At 45.2% G+C, this 15893-nt stretch overlaps 1 protein-coding gene across 2 annotated transcripts in view; it reads right to left on the bottom strand.

Moving 5' to 3' along the window:
* DPP10 (dipeptidyl peptidase like 10) overlaps positions 1 to 8440 on the bottom strand; it is a 298202-nt gene extending 289762 nt beyond the window's left edge. For both annotated transcript variants that reach the window (XM_075092913.1, XM_075092914.1), the window contains exon 1: positions 8290 to 8440. In XM_075092913.1, coding sequence (XP_074949014.1) covers positions 8290 to 8361 — 72 coding nt within the window. In that variant the 5' untranslated portion in view covers positions 8362 to 8440. The remainder of the gene's footprint in view (positions 1 to 8289) is intronic.
* Between the last annotated feature and the right edge of the window lie 7453 nt (positions 8441 to 15893).

Here is a 15893-nt window from a genome sequence, read left to right as displayed (position 1 = left end):
CAACAACGCTTTACCATGAGTATGTTCTCTTCCATGTCCTTAAAGCTTATGTTTCCCCAGTACCTAATGAAATCATTGGATGACAATGGAAATATCAAAACACATACATTCATTATATATACATTACCATCCTTTGTTCTGAGACTCCCATTACGCTGTTGGTGAAAGGGAGCAGTACACTTAAGAAAGACAACATTCTTCACATGATTAGCGATGGGGAAATAAAAAGAAACAGAGATTACAAAGATGTTGCTTAGCCTACAAAGAAATATGGTCTTGGTAACGGCAGAACCGCTGCTGGACGAAAAATGTTAGGAAAAGTGTGGGTACAGAAGATTAAAGATGGGAAGCTGGGGGGGGCGAAGTATGGTACAGGAGAGAATCCCATTTCTGAAATCAGACATCTAGGGTCTTACACTGATACTTAGGGCTATAACATCAAGCTTATTTCTACCTACATTGACAGGCCCCAAAAAGGGGCAAATCCCCTCTTCAGCACAGAATTTCATGGAGAGACCCTGAAAGAAATACAGGAAATACTACATATAGGTATAATCCCTGTCTTTCTCCTAACGGGCAAGCAAACTACTTGCATAAACTGATAGCTGCCTTCAGCAACCTTTTCAGAGTCTGGCACGTAATATTAGTGTTGTAGTTCTGTCCTCCTGAAATTGAAAACATGCCACAACACTAAACATTTACTACCAAAAACCTCAGAAAATGCCAGTGACAATGTTTTGATAACTACCTTTCACACAGCTTGAGTACTGCAGCTCGATCCATCTTACTGTATACCAAGGAGCTTTTTTTACCAAGATATAATGAAAATCATTACAGTGCAAATTATATGATTAGTCCTATAGTCATTACTCACACAAGTAGTCCCACTGACTTCAGTGGGGAAATCCATGTAAATAAGCACTTTATGAATGGACCAGGATATAGAAATATTTCCACCCATCTCAGGAACTGAAAGGTAACATATACTCAGTGCACCACAATGCAATGAACTTTTGAACTAAAAAGAAACATTTTGCAACTAATTTCTACGCATCACAGCTACCCACTCATTTCAAAGTCTTCTGACTTTGTGGGCTTATTAGCTTAAGATGATTTAAACTTATATTTACGCTTGATGACATCTAACTACCCGATACAATCACCTACGCCCCAGAACAAGACGACCCCTGACTAAACTTTTCGGTAGGATCTTCGCTGTGTTGCTATTTGCACCAAGATACTGCAGAAATCTCCACAAATAAGGTGGGAATTGCTAAAAGATTTCCAGCAGGGACTACCACGAAGCTCTTCTCGGCCCCATGCACCCAACTTTTATAGCCAGTTTGTGTTTATTTAGAACTGTCATTAGACCATCCAATTTAAACAGCTCTTCCGTAAGATTCAAAACCATAGCATACCATTGCTCCTAATTAAGCATATTTAAGCTCAAACCCTTACTCTGAAAGACTCCCCTAATATATATTAAATGCTTTAATTTAACCAGCCTCTGAAGCCCTAGGATGGGAAAGGGGGAAAGGAAGACAGCAGCCTCTGTGCCGTCAGGAGCAGAAAGAACAAACACAGAGGATGAATGATCAGTCACACCAGCAGTATTTGATTTAGTTTCTTGCACTTGCCCAGGATTTCAAACAAGTTTAATGGTTTCCCCACTAGCATTTGGAATTCTCTCCGTATCTCCAAAAAGAAAACTCTAATTTTTGCCCAGTTTGTTTTGTGGAAAGCTAAAATAACACTTTTTTGTTTTCTTCCCTCCCCAAAGGAATGTAAATTGCAAATATTGCCCCAGGCAGTCTAAAATAACCCCCAAAAGCATTTAAAGAATCTTTATATTCCTTAAATTATCACATTGTTTAATACTTCCCAATTGATTCTCTTAGACAACATCCTCCAAACATCAGAGGGATTTTATCTTGGTTTAGAATTATTCTAAACTATTTACAGATTCTCTACATAAATAACACATAATAAGTTATGTGGCTGCTGCCAGCAGTGTTAAGAACGATTAGAAAAGGTCTTTTAGCTTCAGCCTCAGATCTGTAGGTCATCCAATGTCCTTCCTAATGGATAAATACAGTAATTTATCATCATCAGTCACCATCAGCATTGTTCTTTTTACTATCTTATATTCATGAACATTATTCGATGCAGCTGAGTGGAGCGTAAAAGAAGTGCATGATTAAAGTGAAAAGGGACAGTCGAGATTTCGCGGCTAACGCATGGACTTGAAGTATGACACAGGTCTTACATGAGTTGCAAAGACATCATCAACAAATTGCCAGCTACCTGCTGGCAGGACTCAGGCATCTGTAGCAGCAGGTGAGTCTGCCTACACCTTCCAGTGCAATGTTAAAGAAAGTATAATATGTGAAGCAGAGCCTTGTACACCTACAAGTTTTTCCATAGGTGAAGTGCATTTCAAAAAAAAAAAAAACCAAACCAACCAACAAAACAAAACCCAACAACAAAATAAGACACTTCTCTAGGGATCACATATTACATTCATCCTTATTACCACTACAGGAAGAAAGTCTGCGTTCACGTTTGCAAGTCAGTAACACATTCACGTAACCTCTGAATACCCTCAAGTTATTAAAAAAATGCTAAGATGATGGCCTTCAAATACTAGAATAACATCAAACATCTCAGTTTGCTTAAAGAGTTCCTCCCTCTTGTTATTATCAAAATAGCTCGCCTGAAGCAATACTTTCACTTGGAAGATACTGGAAAGAAATACAGAAAGTATTTCCTAAAATAGCTAATACAATATGTATATTCAAACATTTGAGGCTACAAATATTGTATTGTAACCTACAGCATGCCTGCAATTCAGTTTAACACAGAAGAGACAAAAAAATTGCCCTGTTTCACAGTTTTTGATTTACTGCGTTAAGTAATCCCTTTAATCCACCTGCAAAGTGGAGAGCTCGAAACACTGAAAAATCAGGTGCTGTGTTATGCTGCACAGACTCCCGCTGCTGTTTTCAAAGCAAGACACAGAGAACCTGCAAAAAGGCATGGGAACCATGAGGGGAGGGTACAAGCAGCAAGACAGCATTGGCATGATTGCCTTGCCCTGCGTCCACCAGCACAGACCTCTTCACAGTTGTGCTCCTGGCAGATTCCCAGGGCAGAGGGTAGATCAAGCGCTGGAAGTCCTCCACATTAGGAAAGTGAGTTTATCTTCAGAAATCACTTCTGAATTTGGGACAGAGAAACACAGTTATGTACTATACAGCCACTTAAAAAAAAACCCTCATAGGACTGCTCTCTCAACTACCCAAGATCCTATACTGCACAGACTATTTACAAGATGTCATAAAACAATGCTTCTCAATTACCATGACAAGCATTTCACCAGAAGCGAGAGCCTACTCGCCCCTGCCCCACAGAGCTCAGACCAGCAGAAGACTAGAAACGCAATGACGATGGAAAATGAGCTTCAGGCTTTCTGTACTAATCACCACAATCAGGTATGTGACTGAATTACATCAGAACAGCCACAACAGAAAGTGAATCAAGGCCACGTTTAGTGTTTGAAAGATGATACATCCCGTGCTTTCTCCTAGCACTTGAATCCTGAACGATATTCCAAACCACCACAGTTAATACACTTTCACATAAGCTTCTTGTGCTGCTGGTCATATATTCAACAGATATTGCAAGCCTGCAATACTTCTTTCCGGATCCAGCATGGATATAGGATGGCATATATATAGCGTACAAAATAGAATTTAAAATTTAAAGCTAGGAGTTGGATGTTAACTCTTTATCCAATATTCTGGGCATAATAATATAACGTTATTTCTCCACTTTTACTGGCTTTTTCTACCTGATATTTCTGATGTTATGTTGAACCTTGCAAACCAGAATGTTTGATATATTGCTGCAATAAAACAAGTAAAAAGTTCCACCAGGTTGGTAACAGGGAAAAATGCAAAGTCACTTTGGATTATGTACTAGAAGAGAATTTCTTATTTCAGCCTGAAGCCAGCTCTGAACACAACCAAGAGCAGGGGAGATGGACTTGACTACCTGACTAAATCTTTCAAGTTACTGGAACTGTGGTATGTACACGATTAAGAGTTCAAGTTTCTCCCTGACCCATCAAGCTCAAAACAACCTGAGTGGGGCAGGGGAGAGCCCTTTTACCTTGACAAAACCCCATTAAAATGAATACTGCTCTGGACAGACAGAGCTATCCATCAACGTTTTTCCCACTGCAAGATCAGAGTCTGGTTTGGGGGAAAAAAAGTAAGGCAACAAAGACAGACATAAAAATATAAACTATTTTGGCTTTAGTCACCGCAAAACAAAACACAGATTGTTCTCTTTTGTTCAGATGTACTTTTAGAATACACCCCTTGTTTGGTGACCACAGAAACTGATCCTGAGACAGACAAAATTCAACTCCTTAAATCAAGGCAGTGAAGCAAACAGTACTCAGTTGTCCTTGCATGTATACTAAACATGCAATTTCAATGCTTACCAAATAATTTCCCTATTTAGCGCAACACAATGCAGTCTGATTTCATTTTTCCTTACCTGTTTTTAATCAGAATTATGTAGTAGATTCTAAAATGACATACAGTAAAGAAAAAAAATCTGTTTGTTGGGGTTTTTTTCTATTTTAAAATCAATTTTAAAAAGACCTTAAGTTCTGGAAGAGTAAAAGAGGCTCAGGAGAGAATGATTATAAATTTCAAAGGTCTGTCTTCTATTCACACAAAGAACAGCAAGTAGCACCAGGTGGTGTAGATCATCTGTTTTTTTGTAAACAGACTGAAGCCTCAGAAAGGTAATACCTAGAGGAATTATCTTAGTTTTTCATCTGCAAAGACAGCAACATTCATCAACCAGCAAGTCATACCAGTACATTATATTTTTCAAATATGTTGTGTCCACTGACTACCGAACGGTTGTGCCTTCTAAAAACGATCACTAAACATCATTGTCCAAGACCCCAGGACAGTTCTTAAAAGCTACAAGATGAAAAACGCTATTTTTTGTACTCTCTAAGAGGAACTGAGGGAAGCCACATTCACTCCCGACACAAGCGCTCAAGTGACAGAAGTCTGAGCGCTCTGATAGAGCTTTCCAGAAATGAGCAGAAATACAAGTAATTTACAGCTATCTTCCTTCCCACAGATATATCATCTGAACATAAAACTGTAATTTTGGCAATAAATATGAGTCATCATTTAGCAAAGAGTTGAGAATAAATCTGGCTAATTTATCAAACCGATTGCCGAAACATCAATAGCACTGTTAATGGAAGTTGTTATTAGATGCCTTGGCCCAGGGGAGGCTGGCTTTAAAAATACCATCAGGGGAAGCGTTGGATATGAAGTTGTATCCAATTTATTTATAGGCTGATGGCTGTGGATGCTTCAGTCAGTCAATCCAAGCTTTTACTTAAGCAGAGAGTCCCAGCATTAGCCTGCTGTAATCTGAAACTACAGCTCACGTTGCAAGCCTATAAATTCACCACAAATGCATCAACTTCAGTATGACTGTTCTCAGGAGTATCTGTAAAACTGGACTTTGAAATCAGGAAAGAGTTTTACACTTAGCAAATCTTGGTGTAATTCCTTGCTCCTTCTTGGACTTCCCAGAGGTCCAGCTGCTTCTCTACCAGAACAGATCTGCTGCTCCTGGTATCTCAGGAAACCCCCTCAGGGCAGGTGCAGCTTCTTTTTAAAAAAAAAAATAAATAAAGTACAGGTGTCACTTGTAGTGACGCTACAGGGTTATACAAGCTCACCAAGCAAAATGAAATGTTAAAGAAGAGTATCTGGACAGATAGATTTCTTGAAGGTCCCAGGAGGATTCATTTTCCACACGGACAAAGCAGTGACAGTGCTATGGGGCATGCAAAACCAGGGTCAACATACGAACCCCTGTTTGTTGTTCTCCCCATGCCTACCACAGCACCTGCCATGGCTGCAGTTCTGTAAATGCAACTGCAAAAAGCCAACAGAAGCTTCCAACCCATAATATCCCTCTGGTAAGGTCACAGCCACATCATACTGCTGTACTAACAGTAGTTTCCAGCATAAACCTAGAGTCAGACACAGCCTGTGTCCAAGCCCTGGCCGGGGCTGAGCTATGATCACGTGGATCTCGGCTGCTGCGAAGGTGCGTGAGTGGCCTTGGTGTTCATGGAGATCCACCAACCATGGCCTCGCTCTATTTGGAGCAGGATTTAGGCCTGCATCCTTGTTATTAGCATTATTATTATTTACATTTAAAACCATAAAAAGACTTGCTAGCCATTAAAGCAATATTTTCTATGCGATGCTATTATTTACTGGACGTCACCCCTAGCACCTAAGACAACAGGCAATCAAAGTTGATTCGATACCAACTTTTACCAGGAAAACCAAACTCGCTCTGGAAAAACCTGACACAAATATACAGGACTTCACATTTACCGTTCATGCTGCCAGGCACAGCGGATAGACCAGTGGACCCCCACCTGCCACCGAGAGAGGCTGAGAACTCCAGAGCACCCGAGTAATAACATTTCTATGTTTAGGGTAAATTCCTAATATTTAGCATGCTTTAAATTGAGAACTTACTGCTGTTCCTCATTATGACTTAAAAGAGCAGATAAACTAGTAATTTTTGGCACATAATATTAAGCCTGCTTTGAAAAGATTTCCACCTCCAACAACAAAAAGCCATTCTAGCAATTCAACATGTCTGAACTGAATATAAAGAAATAAAGATGGTTAAGTTCAAGTACTTGTTATTATATCTAAAAGCAGCATCCCCTAAAGCAAAACAATGTCCCTGCAATCTGAGCTCTGTAAACCTCTCAGACTATTTAAAGTGATCTTGACTTTTCCATAAATTCTACTATTTGCATGAAATATAAGTATTGATGGATGTTACCCATCTTTTCCAGATAATGCAACTTAATTAATTTATTCAAGAAGGCTCCTCAGACTCAAATGTATTATTTTATCAGTATCTCATTAAAATGTGCCATAACACACAGACTCTTCAGCAAAAAGCATACATCTTTAAATTTAATTTAAACGAATGGGTTCACTGATACTGGAAAGACAACTCAGAAGCTTAACGTGCAGGGCTGGATCCTCGGGCACGGGCTTGCCAAAACCTAACTGTGCACAGCAGCAGCTTTCACAGTTGGCGTTTTTCACCCAACGTTAGCGTATCGGAGGAAAATTAAGCTCTGTAGACGCACGTAACAGAGAATGAAAACGCGAAATGGGGCTCCGCACGCCCCGCAAGCCCCGTTCAGCGTGCGGGAGTTCAAAACAGAATGCGGTGAGTCCCGACGATGTGCAAAGGAAAAAAAAAAAAAAAAGCCTTAACCTCGGAATAGCGTTGGAGTTGGTACATTTGTAGGTGTCTGCGGGCGAGGGCGAGCTGTGCGGCGGGAGGGCAGGTGCGCGGCTCCGGCTGGGCCCCGCCGCCCCTGCAGCGCCGCGGGGCCGGTGGGTGCCCGTGGGTCCCCACGGAGGGGCGGGGGGAAGGGGAACCAGCCCCATCCCGCCCGATGCCTTAGCGCTACCGCCCCGGAGCGACAGACAACGGCGGTCTGGTAATGAAAACTTGGATTTTGCGATGCCGGCAGCCAAGTTCGGCTGCTCCCGCGGTGCCCAGCCTTCGCACGCGGAGCCCGCCCGAGACCCGCCCGTTTCGACAGCGACCCGGCACCGAGAGGCACCGAGAGGCACCGAGAGGCGGGGGTACCGCGGGCAGCCTCACCCCCCGCCAGCCCGAGGGACGCGGCTGCCGCCCCGGCGCTGCCCAAACCGCTCCGGGTACCCTCCCGGGGCCGCTCCCGCCCCGCCGCGGAGCGCTTGGCGATGCGGGGCGCGCCCTCGCCGCCCGCTCCGGCCCGCGGCACCGCCGCTCCCCGCAGCCGGCGGCCCTGACTCGGTGCCTGCCGGCAGGGCAGGATCCCCCCCCCCGGTCCCTGCCCGCGTGTCTCCCCACGGCGCAACTCGCGGGGAAGCGGAGCGCAAACTCCTGCGGGACGCGCCGCCGCCGGGGGCCGGGGCTGACCGACCCGAGGGCAAGGCTGGGTCCCCTCCGGGCGGCCCCAGCGCTCTCCCCGCATCTCCCAAGGCAGCTCCGCGGGACTCCCACGCCCCCCGGCCGAGCTGCCCCGAGGGCGCCCGCCCCCCCCCCACACACCCCCAGCCCCGGACTTTTACCCAGCTCCGCGCAACTTCTCCGGGACGGCGGCCGCCCCCCCGCCCTCCCTCCCGCGGCGGCTCCCGCCGCGGGTCCCACCTGGTCGGGCTGCGGCGGCGGCGGGTTCCCCCTGCCGCCCGGGTGCGCCGGCTGCTCCTTCATGGCTGTCATCGCAGGGGGCTCGGCTCGGCTCGGCGCCTCTCACTGCCGCTGCGGCCCCGAGCACCCCTCCCTCGGCGCCAGCCGCATGACACCAGCCTCCCCTGGAAGTGGCGCGGCGGAGGAGGAGGAGGAGGAGGAGAAACGGGAGGACGGGCGGGGGGCGCGGAGCCGCCGCCGCGGCAGCGCCGCTACCGCAGTGCCCCGCCGCGTCGGTGCTCAAGGGGCGCCGGGCCCCGCCGTGCCCCGCACCCGGGGGCGGCCGCGCATCACCGCCGGGCGCCGGCCGCGGAGCGCCCCGCGGCGGGCACGGTCTGCCCGCCCGCCCTGCTCCCCTCCCCTCCGCCCCGCCCGCCGTGGGCCGGCCCGCCTCGTCCCGCCGCCGCCAGCAGGTGTCACAGCGGTTCCCGCCGGCCCGGGAGAGACCATCCGCGCCCCCGCCACGGGGGCGTCGCTGGCGGCTGCGGCGGGGCCGCGCTGCCCGGCCCCGCGCCCGCTCTCGGTCCTGGCCCGGCGGGGGCTCCGCCGAGCCCCCCGGCCGCTGCTGCCCCGCCGCCGGCGGAGAGAAACCACGGGGCGGGGGTGAGGAAAAAGAAGGGGGGAAGGCAGCAGAGCTGTGCTGTTGGGTTCCGCGCACGGCCCCGTGCCCCCGCAGCCGCGGACGCCCCCGGGGCAGGGCCGGAGCTGTCCCGCTGCTCCCCGGCCCCGCCGCGGCGTTTCAGCAGCGAGCGGCCACGGGTGTCTGTGCCGAGCCGTACGGGGACGTCCCCGGGCGTGGGGAGCCCGGCGTGGGGCATCGCAACCTGTTTTCACAAGGCCCTCACCTTGCAAAGCCCACGGCTGTCAAAAGGGTCTCAAGTACCCATTTCTTGCTGAACTCGGCATAGGAGGCATAGCTATCAGAAAGGACAACTTCAGAGAAGACCTTAGGGACACTATCTACCGTGTGTCCTAAAGCTGTATCATCAGTTGGTGACAAGGGGTTTTCCATAAGGACCAGTAAACGAGACCATCCAAAATGTGTTTCTAACCAGCAAGAAGGAACAGTTGAAAGTGTGAAGGTAGATGGTAACTCAAGGGACAGCGACCACGAGCCTCTGTAAGGAAGAAGAACCTCAAACACAATCAAGCAAAACACTTAGGCTCGGGTTGGGCTGTTTGTTAATTCCGGTGGGTTTCACGAGCCGGCTCACAGCGGGATGGCAGAACGCAGGCTTGGGGCACGGAGGAGACGGCGTGCTGGGACGGGGACGCGTGGCTGACGGGAGCCGCCCAGCGCTCTTAGGCAGCCCGGGTCTCAAGAGACTGCAAGGTAGGAAAGCTATAATGAGAGAAGTCTTTGATCTTTTTTAATATTTTTTGCACCAAACCTTACAAGAAAGGTCAGTTCTGACCGGGTGGTGAGCATAATTAATAGCAGTGATAAAGATCTAAGATTTCAGACTACAGTGGGAACAGGTTAGAAGGGAACAGGAAGATGACAAGGGACTGGGAAATTACAGACCAGCCGGGCACAGAATACAAAGCACTGAGTATTTTCATCTTCCCGTATCACCCATCGCTGTGTTGGCTCCTCCATCAAGCAACAGACACAATTTCTTTCAAAGTCCCAATGAAAGTTCTAGGAAAAATAGTCAAATGACCCTCGCGAGCACCTAGACGAAAACTAAATGATGAGTAATAGCTACCATTAATTTGTCAAGAGCAGATCATGTCAAACAAATCTAATCTCCTTCTTCAAGAGGGTAACGGGCCTGTGGATAGGAGAGCAGTAAATGTCCCCTATCTTGATTCAGAAGGGCCTCCAGCACTATCTTCTGGGACAGTAGAAACATTATCTGAATAAAACTAAAACGAGCATCAGCTGTCTCCACTGCATCGTTTCCAGTGGCTCCCAGCCACAGCGCAAGGCTGCAGCGTGGGGGTCTCTCAATGGTCCACCCTGGTGGGGTTTGCGCGCGTTTCCATCAGCACCAGGGCGGTGGAGCACTCCCCATGCTTATCAGACCCACAAACAATAGGAAGCCAGGGAGGATGCAAAGGATGTTGGAGGACGTTGTCAGAGTTAAATGAGATCTTGACAGCCTGAGACCTTAAAAACTCACGTGCACTTCCCTAAAAGGACATGTGAGGGTCTGTGCAAGGGACATTACAAAAGATCTCAAAACTGCACCTAAGGCAGTGTCCTGCTACCGTGAACCAGGCAAACAGCACGCTGTGACGGTCAAGCGGGACTACATCCATCACAACACACGGAGAAATCCTGCCCTTGTCAGTACTGGCAGGGCATCCTTGGAAGACAAGGGCGGAGGTCAGCGAATGCACAGCGCTACAGACACGTAACAAGGAGAATCAGAGGTCTGGCAAGCACGCGCTCCAAAGGAAAACTGAAAATTGTTGGGATCAGTTAGTCTAAAGGAGAGGAAACTGGGAGCAGATATGGAAACAATGTTCAAGTGATTAAAAGGATGGAAATAATCTCTTGTGTATGTGGTGGGTCAGATAAACAGCAATAGGGTTAAAAAGCAGGAAGAAAGATTCAAGGTGGGGGAGGGCAAAGCCATGGACTGGGTTGCCTTAGGAGGTTTGAGGGCCTCCAGCTCTGGAAGCCAGATAAATGTCTGTCTGGAGTGATATGGGTATAGTTGGTGTTTCCTAGGGTAGGAGAATAGTCTACATGAACTTGACTTAATTTCTTTGTGTGGCTGACTTCAGGATTCCTTTCCAGCATGACACTGAGGACCACCCGCAGCCCCCTGCATGAGACCCAGCTGCAAGAGCCTGCGGTGAGGACTTGCATTGCTCAGCCCAGGTGTCAGTCTGCACAGTTGCTTTCTCTCAGCTCAGGAGTCAGCCATTCCTGCGCTCCTCTTCACACCACCTCTGCCCTTCCCTCTCCATTTCATAGCGCTATTTTTTCTCTTAAAATGAATTATTTCCTTAACTGCTATGCCCTCGCTACAGTCAGCTGTGTCCCTCTACTTTCCTGCCCTCTGATGCTGTTTCTTTTCATATAATAATTGCACTATGCAAAGAAAAACAAAAAGGGCAACCAAGAAGCCATTTTTTGTGCGCCAACACCTATTGCTTTGCCTTAATTCCTCAGAGGAGCCTTTACTGCCAATCCTTCCTTTGCATTTGCCGCGTTCTGTAGGGCTCAGGATCTTAGTTTTTCCTGAGCAGTGTATAACATGGGGAGACTTAGATTTTGCCTGTGGCCTCTAGGTGCTACAGTAATACAAATAATAAGTCTTAGAAGCACACATGTTCTGATTCATGCTGTTAATGGCACTGGTCTGTTGCAACTCGACTAATTACTGAGCCCCCATCAGAGCTCAAGAATGCTAATGATTTAGGGTTTGAATGGGCATGTTTCAATAGAGATTACTTTCAGCTTGTTTTTGATGAGATCCATTGTGATGGAGTTCCACTATTAATCAAGAAGGAAAAAGACATTAGCAGTCAGTTTGGCTGAAGCTTGGCTATTCATTCACAGTATGTTCACTGTGAGTTTTTATCACTATAATGGAGTAAGATAGGGAGCATAAGTTCCATAAAGGTCATGCATGCTGGTTGTTGGGTATTCATAAATCAATTGGAATTATTGTAAACGTTAGTATTTTGGGGTAGGAGTTTGGGGCTTGGCTCTATACAAACTGAGTCTTATCTAAAGCTTCTTAACCAAAACTATTGTTAATAGCACTCGATCATCCCTTTTATCCTTATTTTTGAATGCTGGTTCATTGGTTCATAACATTGATGCTTTGGGAATATTAAGTTAATTCACCAGTTTTTTCACTACTGCCCACACCAACTTTTATTTGGGTCTTTTTTAGTAAATTACTGTTCAAAAGTAATTTGACTGGATTGTTTAAAAGAACAGTTTTTTTACAGCTATTAATGGGACACATCTTTGAAACTGGAGGCTGATACTAAAACTGATGCCATATGGGTAAAAGCAATTAAGATGTACAGTATTTATGGTAGTTTCGTCTACCATTTTCACCAAAACACCTCATAGTATCAGCAGGGAAAGCACTTAAAGCTTGGGTGAAATAGCTGCAGAAAGAAATGGAATTATGCTCGTGATCAGTTCTTTACAGAGTCATTACATTAATTCATCTATCTTTCAACTGAAACGTTATGTTACAGACTCCTTGTAATTCCCTCCATCTTCTTCATTACACACAAGATCTGGGTGCATGAGTCAAGACTTGACATGGTTATTTTATCCTCGACATAAACTATCAACTCCATCGGAGTATTACTCTACAGTTACAGCTTGTATCGCATGATGACTTAGTAACATCTATGTTTTGGTGATATAGCAGACTAACAAGTAGTGCCGATTTTGGACAGGCAGCAAGTAAGCCAGGAACCTGTTAGGGGAGTCAAAGGGCTGGAAATATGTGCAAAAAGAATATAGCGGAGGATGCCACAAGAGAGGGGAATTCTCCCTTCTCTCTCTTAAGAAACCCCGGTGGTTTACTACTCTCCTGGCCAGCTGCCACTTCAGGCTAGAGCAGTTACTGAGAGCACCCTACATGCCGAACACTGCATATGTGCCATGCATTAATCACTCCAGTGCCCCTGGGAGGTGGGCTGGGAGGTGCAGTGTCTGAGCTGACGTGAAGACATAAAACCTGCTTTTAAATAAAGTCCTGGTTATCAAGTGACTTAAGTGCCTTGTGTCACGCAGAGCTGCCGCTGTACAGATCACCACAAAGAGGCACAGTCATTGCTAGTGCAGTGAAGATCTTGTCCCTTCCTTTGGGAGTGAGTTTCATGGTTGGTACGTCTGCTGCTGCTCCAGTGGTGGAGTTTCAAAGAATAGGACTGGAACAGGTGGAACAGGTAGTTTTGTTTTCTGCATATTTTATATAGCCCTCATCACTGTGTAATTAATAAATGTACAGCCCAGTGAAGATGTAAATACTACTTGATTGCTAATTATAAGCATTCCCATAAAAACAAGAAGCCCTTTTACATCCAGTTGACCCATTCCTAGTGTCTGTTTTTTTGCCATAAATCAATTGATCGAGATCAAAAGATGCTTAATCACCTCTAGCCTAGACCTTCAGGTTTATAACTCTCTTGCTAGCAGCCTTACTGCTCAGACCCTTACGACCTGAGAAGTCTCCTGTCATACCACCCACAGCCTCTATGAAGCCCAACAGTGCTGCGTGCATGAAAGCTGCAAAGTCATGGCTTGAGAGCTTGTCAGTGGGTTTTTAGAATCAGATCTTATTATTATAGTCTGATTATGGATTTCTGATTCCTTTTAAAGTTCTAGCAACTGGGCTAAAAAAAAATCCTTGAGAATATAAAGGTGAATTTAAAGATCAAACCAATGTGACCAAAACCCAAGAAAAGTTAAGGTGATTGTTCTTCACTGGTGTTTCAAGTGGATCTGTGGGCTTGTGAAAACTAAAAATACTTATCCTATGTAGAACCACTCTGAGTCACATAAACCTGAAAAACAGACTGTCTTTTTGTACAGAGTATTTTTTAAATTATGGTTTTAAATGACAGAATATTTGAACTTTGCTGCTTAAGAACTTCTTCGATAGAGGGAAAATTCCAGGCACCTTCTGCGTTCAGAAACACATTATATTATAATGTCTGCTTCAGTGAAAGGCTATTTTCTTTGTGAATAAATTGTACTCATGTTTTCCTTTCCTTGTCTTGTTTTAGAAAAACAATCAATGCAAACACTGACTTAATACAAATAAATGCAAATATATTCCAGCAGGAAAGTAACAGGACTTATTAAAATACACGTGCAAATATTTCAGTGAAAGTAGACAGAACAGGACTGCATTTCCAAAAATACCTCTCATTAACCAATAAAGTGCACAGCCAGCATTCAAGAGTGTTTGAAGGAATAGTTCATAACAGAAGAACACAGAAGCCGTGATTTCAGGTCTGTGCCACCCCACCCCCCAATTACCTAAAAACATGTGGAGTCGTAAATCACAACAGTAGCTTCCAAGAGAAACAGAGACATACAAACACGTGTGTCCGATGCCACAGTCTGAACCTGGGACTCGGGTGGCTGCTACAGTCACCAGGTGCCACTGTAGAGGTCCTGAGGTATCCAAACCATCTGCACTGACTGACAGAGGGTCCTGCAGGACCTTCCTCCCCCACCTCGTTGTGAGCAGGAGCCAGCAGCCAAGCGTGGTTTTCTATGATGTCTTTATGGCTACGGGGAGGAATTTCACACAATCTGAGGAAATTTCTGAGTTGCTGCAATTCTTGCCAGCTTGCTTGATTGTATTTGTAAAATATTTCTTCTTACTGATGTTGCAAGAAGCAAATTTGCAAAACATAACTATGAAGTGAAAAACAAAGTAGTAAGTATATTCTGACAATAATATCTGTTCAAAGTTCAAAGGGAAGGCATGCCTTACTCCAGAAGTCTCTGTGAAGTAACTCTATACAAATGTATTAGCGGATTTTAAATCCTAATGGTAGCTCACAACAAAAGATCCCGATTCACATTCAACAAGCTGTTCACGAATATAAAACAGCACTACTTGTGCTCATCACTAAAACTATTTTTACTCAAGAAAGCAGTTATAAAAGTTATGGATTAGGCAGGGAAGAAACAAAACTAGACCTTAGATTTTGAAACCTATATTTCCCCTTCCCTAGCCATCGCACCATAGGTCTAATCTGGCAAAAGTTACTCTAGGAACCCCTCACCCATGAAGATCTGTTACGGCAGAGTTTGCATATGACAACTTTTGGCTTACTTTCTAATTCTTAAGAGGATACACCTGAAATTGAGGGGAAAACGGTATAATTTGTATTGAGGATCAACGTGCATAGCAAAAAAATTTTAAGGTTCCGATCTTTAAAATTCTCTCAATGCATATTTGTAGTAAAATATACGAATCCAGAAAAAAATCATAATCATACATTGACAAATCTGTCATCTTTTTACAGAGTAAATCAGGTTAAATTTGCTCAACAGGTGCCTGGCCCGGGAACTCAAACGGCTCGTACTGGCATAGGTATAACTCAGAAGTATGTCTAGAAAAAGCAAAAAGTTTACTAGCATAACCTCGTGGTTAAAACCACAAGTGGCAAGACTGATTTTTGTTCTCCTTGGTCGTTGCCATACAGCTATTCTTCAAAGAATGTCATATAGCATGCACGTACAGTATCATTAAACGGTTTATCGAGGATCTCCTGTCAATGGTAAACAATTGATAAACAATTCAGACTAATATTCAAAGCCATTTCATGACCTGGACCACACTTTACAAAAGTGAACTTGGCATATTCAGGAATGTAGTATCTACATGCCACTCCTCGAAGGCTTGTCAGATTCACAGATATTTAACCACGAGGGATGCAACTAGGAAGTAAGTGGGATATTAAAAAGAGCCTCAATAGATTGGGCTCTTATTTGTTACCAAAAATTACCCAGATTAAACGCTTAATTTAATTAAGCAATTCTGAAAATGCTGCCCTTATACATTACATAAATCAATAGGGATGGATTAGGAAGCCCAAATTGCATTTGCTAATTTGGG

The sequence above is a fragment of the Phalacrocorax aristotelis genome, chromosome 5, assembly GCF_949628215.1.
Source record: "Phalacrocorax aristotelis chromosome 5, bGulAri2.1, whole genome shotgun sequence".
In the NCBI taxonomy this organism is placed as follows: domain Eukaryota; kingdom Metazoa; phylum Chordata; class Aves; order Suliformes; family Phalacrocoracidae; genus Phalacrocorax; species Phalacrocorax aristotelis.
The sequence above is the reverse complement of the archived record's forward strand: the minus strand, read 5'-3'. Positions and strand labels throughout refer to the sequence as shown.